Below are 12678 nucleotides of genomic sequence, written 5' to 3' on the forward strand. Positions count from 1 at the left end.
CAAATTTGAAAGTTTCAGCTTTGTAGGATTTGTTGCAGGTGTGTCAGCTCTCAAGCCATGGTTCCCTTAGTTGATTGTTTTGTTCGTCGTGTATAAAGTTTAGCTAATGTGTAGCATAAGTACTAATCTCTGCTTACTAATGGAATATTATTATTATGCTGTATGCAATAAAGGGGTTGTCTATTCAGAATATTTAAGTGGGGCATAGTGGTATAATAAGTCGTAATTGTGATGTCCTTGTTACTCATAATTTGCCTTGTGTTTTGGTTCCAGTTTCAGTGTTGGACGGAGTCAACATGCAACTTTTTCCATTTGTATAATATTATTATTAGGAGGATATTTTGGATTCATGATATTACCACTATCTCATGAAAACTACTCAAATATTGTTATTCTTTTCAATTCAAATATGTCCGTTGGAATATTGTAATTTTTTTCGACTGAAAAATCAGGATTTAATTTGGATTATTTTTATGCCATTATAAGCGATCTTGTAGTAAATAAAGTGACGGTACTCATTTTTAAATAATTCATCAAGTTAAGGTATGTGTATTTATACCAACTATCCTGACATAAATGATTGAGTTTTTAAACATGATATTAAATATTTCATCTTTTGTTATGTGAATGGAAAAGTGATCTACAAAACGATTAAATTTTAACTTCGTATCGATACAGCATAGATTCTGAAACTTCTATTAATAAGATAAAAATACATATATATTATAAAAGAGATAATTAGACACATTAAACAATTATACAAGATGTAAAATTTAATGGGCTTAAGCGTATGACTATTTCCATTAAAAATAATCCAATATGATATAATTATTGCACAATATTTTCAAAGAAAATTTGAAATAAAAAGAAAAAAGATAAATGAAATAGGTAAGTAACAAGTGAATTTTGTAGTTTAAACAATTAATTAGAAAGTTTAAAAATGAATTTAAAAGTATTTTAAGAAGGTGAAACATGTAACTTATATAGATGATAATATATTGGTTTAATGAGTTGCTCACATTTAAGGGTGAAGACTCAAAATATTACTAGTATAATTTTTCTTCAAAGAAAGTAGAAAACTAATGGTACACTTTTTTGTGTGCACCGAAAATATTCTAGCCAATAGCAGAGGACTATGACAGTGTTTATCATAATGGAAACAACATCTCCTAGTTTATGGTGTTAATGAAATAATAGAATAAAGTATATGTAGTTAAACTAAATATCAAGAATGGTGAATATATTTCATGTACAAATAGTTGTGGAAGTTTTGCTGTGAGCAGTGTTATATGGATTTTGGTCAATACCACACACGCCTTGTGTTGTTGGTTCCACTCAATTTCTAAGATTTGAGTGCTTGACTGACCCAACATGCAACTTTTTTCCATTTCCACCCCACAAATTTTGGTATTATCACCAAAACAAAGGGAAATAGTTCAAATACTCGAAACAACCTTTTTGCTTGTGAGAGTAAGACCATACACTCCTGAGACCTATTAGGTGGGAGCCTCGATACAATGGTATGGTTTAAATTCTCGAAACAACCTTTTCGTTTAGGAAGGTAAGACTGTGTGTATGCATTTACTCTCCAGAAATCTACTAAATAAGTATCTCGTGCATTGTGCTGCCCTTTTTACTCCACAGTCCACACACCATATATATACCAAGTACAACACAACATTCATGAACACCAAACTTTTATTGATACTGCACTATCTATCCATCCACATACATCTGAATTCTGAAAATATGAATCATTCTTGTGTAAAATCCAAGAGCATAGTATTCCAAATAACCCTCTATGGGTTTCTTCTTCTATGCTTAAACTATGCAAGAGCAAATACCCCAACTGAAACTAAAAATGATCTTCAAGCCTTACTTGACTTCAAGAGTCATATAGTTAGAGATCCATTCCATGTTATGAATCTATGGAATGATTCCATCCATCACTGCAACTGGACAGGAATCACATGCAATATCCTCAATGGAAGGGTAATATATATGAATCTCTCATCACAAGGATTTACAGGCATTGTTACACCATCTATAGGAAACATCACATTCCTCACAAGAATAGACCTATCTTTCAATACTTTCCATGGTGAATTTCCTCAAGAAGTAGGACATTTATTGCACCTACAACAGCTATATATCAATAACAACAACTTCAGTGGGAACATTCCGAGTAATCTAAGTCACTGTAGAGGACTAAGAGAATTGGATGGTGGTCAAAACAACCTCACAGGAACAATCCCAACTTGGATAGGAAATTTAACTTCTTTGGTTAATTTTTTCTTTTCCAGAAACAATTTGCATGGGAATATACCACATGAGATAGGTAGCTTATCAAAGTTGAGATTTCTTGGCTTATCTATAAATTACTTGTATGGCAAGGTACCTTCTTCTATTTATAATATTACTTCAATGACACATTTTGCTGTTGCTGGAAACCATCTCTATGGTGACATACCAGATGGCGTTGGCTTTACTCTTCCTAACCTTCAAGTATTTCTTTGTGAGTCGAACAATTTCATAGGGGAGATTCCTAGATCGTTGGTAAATGCATCGAAGCTAGAAACTCTTGGCTTTGGTATAAATGGCTTCACAGGCAGAGTTCCTGATAACCTCGGACTTTTGCGCCGATTAACCTACCTTAATTTTCAAGAAAATGGTCTTGGAAGTGGGAGAGTCGGTGACCTTAGCTTTCTTGATTCTTTGGTCAACTGCACTGTCCTAGAATTTCTTGGTCTGCATTATAACAATTTCGGAGGAGAGTTACCCATCTCAATTGCTAATTTGTCAACCCAATTGAACACATTTAACATAGGTTCCAATAGAATACATGGAAACATACCTGCTGGGATTGGCAATCTTGAAAGCATGGCCTCACTAGCATTGGAACTTAACAACCTAACTGGTAGTATCCCGGATAGTTTAGGCATGCTGCAAAATCTGCAAGTATTGTTTTTGGGTGACAACCAATTTTCGGGAAGAATCCCATTCTCCATAGGAAATTTATCTTCATTAACAAAAATCCATATGGAGTTGAACTACTTTGAAGGGAGTATACCTTCTAGTCTTGGAAATTGCCAGAAGTTATTAGTACTTGGACTTTATGGCAATAAACTTACCGGGACGATACCGAAAGAAGTTATGGGCCTTTCTTCACTTGCAGCATTCTTGGATGTGTCTTATAATAGTTTGTCAGGGACTTTGCCAACAGAAGTGGGTAAACTAGTTCATCTTGGATTGTTGGATTTGTCAGAAAACAAATTCTCTGGAGTCATTCCATCTTCTCTAGGTAGCTGCACTAGTTTGGTAACACTATATTTGCAGGGTAACTATTTCGAGGGAAACATTCCTCACACTTTACAGAACCTGAGAGCCTTACAAGACCTTGATCTTTCATGCAATAACTTGTCTGGTAAGATTCCAAAATTTCTTGGTGATTTCAAACTGCTCCAGCATCTCAATCTTTCTTACAATGACCTCGAGGGAGATATACCAACTAACGGAATATTCAAGAATAATGCAACTGCGATAGCTATAAACGGAAATAACAAACTCTGTGGTGGTGTCCTAGAATTAATTTTACCTGCATGCACTATCAAGAAGACCTCTATTCTAAGAAAGTTTCTAGCACCAAAGGTAGCTATCCCTGCAATTAGTGCATTTGTAATTCTACTCTCTGTGTCATGTTTTCTTGCAATCTTTATGGTAAAAAGAGCAAGAAAGAAAAGTTCAAGAACGGAGGACTTGGAATTGGCAATTTCTTACTCAACAATAGCAAAGTGTACTGGCGGATTCTCTCGGGAAAACCTCATCGGCTCAGGAAGTTTTGGCTCTGTTTACAAAGGAATCCTTCCGCATGATGGACCAACTATTGCTATTAAAGTCTTAAATCTTGAACAAAGAGGAGCTTCAAGGAGCTTCATTGGTGAATGCCAAGTTCTAAGAAATATACGGCACCGCAACCTTCTCAAGATCATAACTGCAATCTCAAGTGTAGATCATCAAGGTAATGACTTTAAAGCTTTGGTCTTTGAGTTCATGCCAAAAGGAAGTCTAGAAAATTGGTTACATCCTATAAATAATGTGCAATATCATACAAACACATTGACATTTATTCAAAGATTGAACATAGCAATTGATGTTTCTTGTGCACTTGAATATCTCCACAAATCTTGTCAAACTGCAATTGTTCATTGTGATATAAAACCAAGCAATGTACTTTTGGATAATGATATGGTAGCCCATGTTGGTGACTTTGGATTAGCTACATTTCTACTTGAAGAATCAAGCAATTCTTTGTCTGCTAGCCTAAAGGGTTCTATTGGATACATCCCTCCAGGTATATTTTATACTCCACTTATGCTTCTTTTTGTAATACCAAGGGTATCTCTTCACCCTTTGGGTAAGAAACTAATCTCTTTCGGGATGTGAGGTTGCCCCTCCCAACAAGTATCGCTCCCAGAAATTGAACCCTTGACCTTTTGGTCATCCTGGGTATCTAGCGGGGCCTTACACTACTAGACCAATGCCTTGTTGGTATTTATGTTTTATTATAAGTAACATTAAAGTACTTAACTATAAGTTTAATTGAGAATTAGCTTAGTCCCTATAGTTTTCCTTCATTTGTATTGTAGTTTGAATATTTATTCTTTATACCAATCTGTAATTATGTATATTTTTGCTTGTAAGTTTTAACCCTTATAGTTTCTACTGCATTAAGGTATTGATCCTATTTTCTGCAAAGGATTGATTTCTACAGTTCTCATCTATTAAAATGTTAGTACCCAGGGGACTAAAACTTGAATGAAAATAGATGTGGATCAATGTATAAATAAAAACATAGGGACCAAAACCCAAATAGATGAAAAATGTGGACAAAAAAGTTATATAAACCTTTAATATATAATGACCAAGTTATAAATGAAATGTAGAGTATGGCATGGGTGGCAAGCCTTCTGTAGTAGGAGATATATACAGTTATGGGATACTATTACTGGAGATTTTCACAGCAAAAAGACCAACTGATGAGGCATTCGAAGGCGGCATGGGAATTCGACAGTTTATAGAAAGGGCTTTACCCAACCATGTAATGGAAATAATTGATCCTTCCATGTTCTCTCGACAAGAATCTGATGAAGGAGAACAAAATGCTATAACAAGGGAGTTTGACAACGAAGTTTTGATGAAGGATTGCATTGTTTCAGTGATGCAGATTGGAGTTTCTTGCTCTGCAACTTCGCCAAGCGAACGAATGCATATCACCGATGTGGTCAAAACACTACATGCTATCAAGAAGTCTTTCATAAGGATACAGCAAAATGCACATCTGAACCGTATCGCTTAGGTGCAGTTGAAAGCTTGAAGCAGAGATGTAATAATGTTCATGTATCTTCATATTATACTCAGTACTTATATGCAGTTTATGTTTGTGTTTGGTTCAACCTTTGTTTGTTGTTTCAGAATAAATTGAATGATGTAGCTTTCTAGGATTTGTTGCAGTTGTCTATGCTCTCAAACTATGTTTCATTTGTTATATGTTTGGTTGGTCTTGAATAAAGTTATCAACCATCAATCTCTGCTTATTATTGGATACTATTATATTGTTTGCTTTAAAGGAGTTGTCAATTCAGGTCATGAAATTGGTATAGAGATAGTGCTAATAATGTTCCATATACAGAAATCCAAAGTCAGTATGTTTATGGAAGATATATTCATTGAATCTTTGTTTGACTCAACGATCCAAGTGGTTCAAACTTAGGATAAATTATAATTCCAAAGTTAGAAGAATCAACATTTACATCTAGTTAGTTACTTTGATGGTTGCCCGATGCACGAGACTCTCGATTGAAGATTGGTTGAGTTTAGTGTTGCAAATTGGAGTCTCATGTTCTGCAACTTCACCTAGTGAAAAGGCTACCTATGACTGTGGTTCTCACTCATACTTAAATTTCAACAAGCTACAAAAGAATAAGTGAGGAATGAAAAGGAAAATGGCTTAGTAAATAAATTGTTGGAACTTTATATTTGCCTATGTAATAGTATTCATAATTATAATGTAGTTGTGCAAGAAAGGTTGACTAAATGCTAATAACTATATTGTTAGTAATCAAGTATATAAACATAAACATGGTGTCTTAATATTTTCTAAATGCTTTGGGTTAACGTATTATCTTGGTTCATGGACAAGGATATTTGAAGTATTATTATGGTCATAGTCTTGGTAACAGGTTTGGTTGCTTTTGCTGCTTTTAACTCACAATGGTTAGAGTAAGCCTTATGATTCATAAAGTGCACCAGAAGAGAAGAAAGCATTGACCAACTACAGAAATATTATTAAAGAATAAAGATTATAAGTTCTAATATACTCATGGGCCCACATATCTATTGAGTACTTTTATTTAGTGTGGTATAAGTAATAATAAAAGTCTAGTATATAATATTAATAATCTCCTCTTCATCTTCAACATTCTTAGTAATAATAATCTAAGACTTCATATAATAACATATTTCAAATTTCTTCAATATTTTTAATGAGTTGAATCCTTAAATCTTTTGTTTTACGCTTTTACCTTTCAGTATCCATTATATTTTCCTTCTTAATTTTTCAAAAAGAATAAGATGGTAAAAAAAAAAGTAAATTCATTAAAGTATACGGAGAGAACTCATAACAAACAATAAGTAAATTATACCTACTTTCTTACAGGTTTTATTATACAACATATCAATCTATATCATTTTTGTAATTGGGTAATTATGTTATATTCAAGTTCCTTCACATTCAATAATATTGTCTCTATTATACTCAAGTTCCTTCACTCAATTGAATTTCCACACCAATAGCCATAGTATAATAGTCTTCTTTCTGGGAGCGATAGTTGTTGAGAGGGACAATCACGCACCTCGAAAGGGATTATTTTTCTGATAGTACCCAAAAAAAGGATGTCCTTCCCACACTCATGAAGCTCACATTTAAAAGGAGCAACGATTGGAGCATTGACAACAGTTGCTGAAAGTTCCCTATTCAATGCTCCAACCACACCCTCTGCTATTTCAATAGCTACTACACCCTCCTCATGAGTCAAAACTCAGCTTGTTAAGAAGAAGAAGAAGATGCTATATGTTAAAGAACATAAATAATTAATTGAAAATAGGGTCTAAAAGAAAAACAAACCTTTTGTGCTAGCTACAAGATGAGGTGTCACAGTCACATTCTAAAGACTTGCCTGCTCCATATGCAAATTGTAACAAATTTGAGATACATATTCTAAATAACACTAAGGATCTAAATTGCAATCCGCAAATTGCGGTACGAGTTTTTGCAGTCTCCAAAACTGCATTCTCTGCACTTTCCCACAATTGCAATTTGGAACCTTACATAACATTGTAGACAATTGAATGAGAAAACACTAATCACTTAACAAAAGTTGGAACAAACCTCAAATTGGACACCAAAGAGTGTCACCAATATCTTTCGGTCCAAGACCTAACCTAAACTTCAAACCACCTCTTTGCATGTAAGGTAAGACAACATACATCTACAATCTGGAGGAGACACATACAATGATGTCTTCATCTATTGCACCAATTTCTACTCTAGTCACACCATGAAATGAGTGAAGTAGAATTTGACTATGTTTTCGCACAGATATCTCGATTTAAAAGTCACATAGAGGGATGATACTAAAGAAAAACATTTTTACCCACTCTTAAAGGCAATATAACAAACAAACACATTTCTAAACATAATCTTTCTATTGGTTTTAGAAATTGGTATCTGCTTTAAAAATAAGCAACAAAGCAGGCATTGAGTACAGACTACAATGTGCACACTAAACTCATCATCTAAGCAAATACAACTCAATAAACAATGTACCAAAATTTGAAAGGGCTACTGTAAATTAAATTAAAAAGCATTTTTTTTTGTTAAGGGGGGAGTCAATCTTGCGGTGTGGCTTCATTTGTTGTGTTTGTAGGCTCAGCAGCTTCAGGCAATTCATCGGCCTTGTCCCCCTTCTTGTCTGTCCAAGCAAACAAGCATTGGCTTAGCCGATTTGACAGCAAGTACCATCCAAAATGTTTAAAACATTGCTACTCATATATAAGCATTATGATTCTATATACAATATATATATAAGCAAGATGTGTACCTTTCTTCCTCTTTCCACCACCTTTCTTCTTTGTCTTCGTGCCCAAGGCTAGCCAGGCCTTAATTTCAGGATCGTCAACAGTTTTTGAAGGCTGCAATTCTTGGAGTGGATAAGAACTGAGACGATCCGATCCATTTGGCATTAGCAAGACTGTGAATTTGACATGTGCAACAAAATCACCTGGAAAACAATTAAAAAATGTATGACATGAGCAGTGCTCACATAAATAAAGCAATGCAGGATCAAATGCTATTAGCCAAAAACAATTACCAGGTTTTTCATGCAGAACAGGATATGGCTGCAAGAGCTCATGATTCATGCACTCTACTAAGCCCAGACGAGCTCGTTTCTCTTCCAAAGCCCTATTATCAGTAAATGAAGATTCTAATAAGTATAATGAATCGAATCAAAGTCCAAATTAAAACAGTTTGAGTATATATTTTAGTTGAATTAAGTTTTATGTCGGGAAGGAAGAGAGAACAGAAGAAATCAAAATAATGAAACTGATATTCTGATATGATGAGGTTATTACAAAAGACAATGCTAATAATCCTCTTTATTTATACAAAATGTAGAATCCTAGTCTTGATTAAATAAGGGAGCAAATCATAAAATATAAATAAGAAATAAACCCTGAGATATTTTCTGAGATCTCTAAAATACTCTAGGATACGATGATAATAAGAAATGTTTTCTTAGATATTCTAAGAATTTAAATAACGTAAACAGTAATGTTACCTAGCAGAGAATGGCATGATTGGAAATTTTTGGCTAATTTCACTGAAAATAAACCTAGACGCCTTCATCTTCAAGTGATAACTCCTGTCAACGGCCCTCTTATAGATAGTTGTCTGCTTCTCGTCCAACAGCTTCGGCTGCAAGTGATGCGAAACTTACTTTCAATAATTCATGAGACTGCATAATGTTCATCAATAATATTAAGATAATTAACCTACCTTCCCGTCTCCGGTGCTTGTTACTATATCGATTGCATAAACCTCATTCTCCTCAAACTCTGCTTCATCAACCCTTGTGTCTGGATTAGTTACACTAAGCACAACCTTATTCCCATCAATCACAAACTGCTTCATTTGATGGCTAAGAACACCCTCAACAATCTTACAATCATAGGCAGCAGCAACCTTCTGAATTGCATCAGTTACATCCTTGTTCTGGCAGGAAAAGAAAATTTGAACAAAATGTTATTATTAACTGGTATGAAGACTATAAAGGGGTCAGTTATAGGTATTGGTCTCAACTCTCAATAGTGTGTTCGTTGCAATAGCCAAAGTCTACTATAAGCAAACTAAATCTCTTTCTTTACTACATAAAGATTGATAAGTGATAGTTTGAATATTATACTGTGTTGGCTACAAAAAACAACTGTACCCATCATATAAATCAGCACATCCATGAAACTGAATTCAGCCAATTTTAGTTTGGTCAACAGGGAAATGAAGAAACCAACATGGTATCGATCACCTTGGCAAAGTTGCCAAAATTACAGGTTTAATAGAGTAAATATTCATCTCTCATGTTTTTCAACCTTACTAGTTTGGTCCCTCAAAAATTGAAAAACCCAAAGTGGCCCAAAAATTTCAAATGTGAGTCAAATTAGTCATTTTTCGAGTCAAATTAGTCCCTACCCGGTGTTGTAATACATGCTAAAAAGGACTAGTTTGACTAACATTTAAAAAAAATTAGGACCATTTTGAGTTTCTCAATTTTTTAGGGACCAAACTGGTATGGTCGAAAACATGAGGGACTAAAATATCTATTTACTCTTTAATATATACTATGAGTACTATACTTGACTGAATTAATGAAGATACCAAGAGTTGCAAATTGTTCTAGCATTTATTAGTAAATTAAGGGAATACAAGGAGATCAATGATTTATAAACAGGACAGAACTGGAAAGTTGGATCATGATTGAGAGGGAGCAACTTGATTGTGCCTACTTCTCTCTTAGTGGACTACTCGTATCCATTATGGATGAGGCAGCCAGAAATGCATGGAACAGAGGATGAATGATTCTCCATTAGTGTAACTACGACATAAAGAGGCTTCATCGGAGTTTATCCATAGCCTATAATGTTTCATCACAGAGAACTGCTCACCCAGTAAAACAACATTATTTTAAACCAAAAACAAATTAGTTTTTACATATCGTCCAAAACTGGAGAAAAACATGAAATAGGACCAGCTAAGGTGCATGGTACCACTCAACATGCCGGGAAAATAACATGATCAAAATGATTAAACAGAGAACCAAGTAAACGCAAAAAGGATTGGACCAACAACAGGTGACAGATGAGAACCTAAGATTCCGGTAGAGAGATGGAGTCCCAAAGACGACTAATGTGCTTAACTACACAACAAAAGGAAAAATACACATGACCTCTATCAGTGTAACTATGACAATAATGCTTCATCGGAGTTTATCCATAGCTAATGATAGTTCTCATCATTTAGAGATCATAATTCATAGGGCAAGAGAGCATACAAAGTACTTAACTACGCTACAATTTTACTAATCTGAATCGCTGATAAAAGCTTGTTGCAAAATAAGCAAAATAATGCCTTCGACCAAAAACCTAAGTTATCTTCAATGCATAATACAAATGCAGATACACGAAACTAAACGCTTACATACGGTTACCTTCTTTCCTGGCCTGATCAGCCTCGTGGCCACCTCAGCAGCAGTGTTTGCAGCTGCTAAGACATCAGCTGCTCGTCCTGTAACTGGACCTTCCTGAAGAACATGAGTATGAGCCACAGCCGCAATGAACCCATCTATATGACAAGCCATATCGCTGTAACCAACCAGAGAAACAATTTACATCAAGTTCCATGTAATAAGCCAAAACCACTTTTTTAATTACTGTCATTTATCACAAATATGCTCTGAGAATCTTACATTTTCAATATGTCACCTTCTTCCAACACTGTCTCATCACTGGCTAGAGGAGAGAAATGACAAACTGTGCTATTTACAGATAAGCATGTCGGGAAAGCGACACCTCTCTCAATCTTCCTCTTCACATTCTTGTACACATTACCAGTTTGCCTTTACACGAAAACAGAACCACGTCAGCTAAAAACCACTAATATATATACATGTGTGCGAGAGCATACCTAATGGGAGGTGAAATTTATTGTGAGAAATGAGAAGAGTAAATCTTGGCCATTAAACTATACATGAATGACCAAGATCAAGGTTTTAAATCTGGGTCCACGACCACAATTGAGGCGAGGATGTTAAGGTTTTGGAAGTCTCGGAAACCACACCATGCCTACAAATTTGGCCACATCGGCCACTTTTTCCTGCAATAGTCCAAAAGGAAGGTTTTGGGAATGCAGAGCACTTTAAAACCTTGACCAGATACCTCATTGCAGTTACCGAGACTAACAGAATCACATAACGTTGCAGTCTCAATTGCAATTACGGACCCAAATTTACAACATATTTGAGTCATGTGACGACTTAAACTAACAAAACAATAGCAATTATATAAGCATATTTCAAATACAACAGACAATGCTCCTTCCAATCACTTAAGAAATAATGGCAATACCAAATGTAATTAATCCCCTCATCAAAAAAATATATTAAGAACCGCGTAAGCTTACTCTCTAATAAACAAATCTCCTTTCTCACAAATGTCCACAATTTTCGCCTTTGGTTTGCATTCTGAAATAACTAACTTCAAGGCCTCTACATAAAAACAAAATCAAAATATTCATTATCTACCATTGTGAAAATCACAAACACACAAGACAAATAAACCTAAGGCTCAGGTAAACTTAAAATCAATTTTTTTTAAATGAACATCAACTAGATTTCAGAAAATTCATGTATCTAAAATTCCATTGTATGAAATAACAAAAACATAAATAGAATTAGAAAATAAATAGACAAAGAAAGAGTGAGAAACCCACTGTTTACAATCTCAGCTGCAGTTTTGTATTTGGTAACAACTTCATGGGAAGAAAGATCCAACTCCTTCTCATCTCTTTCATCATCAGACATGGTTCCTCACTTCTGCAACAAAAAAAATCAACAAATTTACCAAATTGGAATGTGAAAAACAAAAAATTAAGTAAGACCCAGATGAAAAGTTTAGATTCTGATGATGGGTTTTGAAGAATCACTTACAGTGAATGTAGTAGCTGACTCTGTAGAAATTTGAAATGAAATGAAGTGTTTTAGTACAACTGCACTCACAAAGACATGTTTGGCTTATAAGGATTATCTCATTTCCTTACAATATTACAATAACTTATGCTTAGGGTTTTTACACTCCATGTCTATTAATAGAATATTAACGAGTGTAATATTTATATATTGTTACTATAAAGATTACAACAGTTAGTATATGATACATTGTTCTTTGTTAGTGTACTACATTTTTTCTCATGTTTTATTTTGTTATTTTTATCTATTTTGCACTATCCAATGTGGGGTAGTGTATGACCATTTTGGAAGTGAAATTGTCTTTAAAGTGGTTCTATACTTC

General features: G+C 34.5%; 2 protein-coding genes across 3 annotated transcripts; one reads left to right on the forward strand and one right to left on the reverse strand.

The window, feature by feature from the left end:
- On the forward strand, positions 1669-5580 carry LOC109360357 (probable LRR receptor-like serine/threonine-protein kinase At3g47570). The gene is made up of 2 exons (XM_019605180.1): positions 1669-4351; positions 4944-5580. The coding sequence occupies exons 1-2, from the start codon at positions 1684-1686 to the stop codon at positions 5354-5356; spliced, it is 3081 nt and encodes a 1026-aa protein (XP_019460725.1). The 5' UTR covers positions 1669-1683; the 3' UTR covers positions 5357-5580.
- LOC109360359 (ERBB-3 BINDING PROTEIN 1-like) lies at positions 7740-12419 on the reverse strand. 2 transcript variants are annotated; one of them, XM_019605182.1, is made up of 10 exons: positions 12318-12419; positions 12101-12203; positions 11792-11876; positions 11079-11228; positions 10821-10974; positions 9116-9331; positions 8898-9034; positions 8430-8521; positions 8160-8339; positions 7740-8030 (listed from the first exon to the last, which is right to left on the reverse strand). In XM_019605182.1, exons 2-10 carry the CDS (start codon positions 12189-12191, stop codon positions 7948-7950), a joined length of 1188 nt encoding a protein of 395 aa, XP_019460727.1. In that variant the 5' UTR covers positions 12192-12203; positions 12318-12419; the 3' UTR covers positions 7740-7947. The 2 variants fall into 2 exon arrangements, with proteins under 2 accessions (XP_019460727.1, XP_019460728.1); XM_019605183.1 differs by having other exon boundaries at positions 12101-12200; positions 12318-12416.

The sequence above is a fragment of the Lupinus angustifolius genome, chromosome LG11, assembly GCF_001865875.1.
Source record: "Lupinus angustifolius cultivar Tanjil chromosome LG11, LupAngTanjil_v1.0, whole genome shotgun sequence".
Taxonomy (NCBI): domain Eukaryota; kingdom Viridiplantae; phylum Streptophyta; class Magnoliopsida; order Fabales; family Fabaceae; genus Lupinus; species Lupinus angustifolius.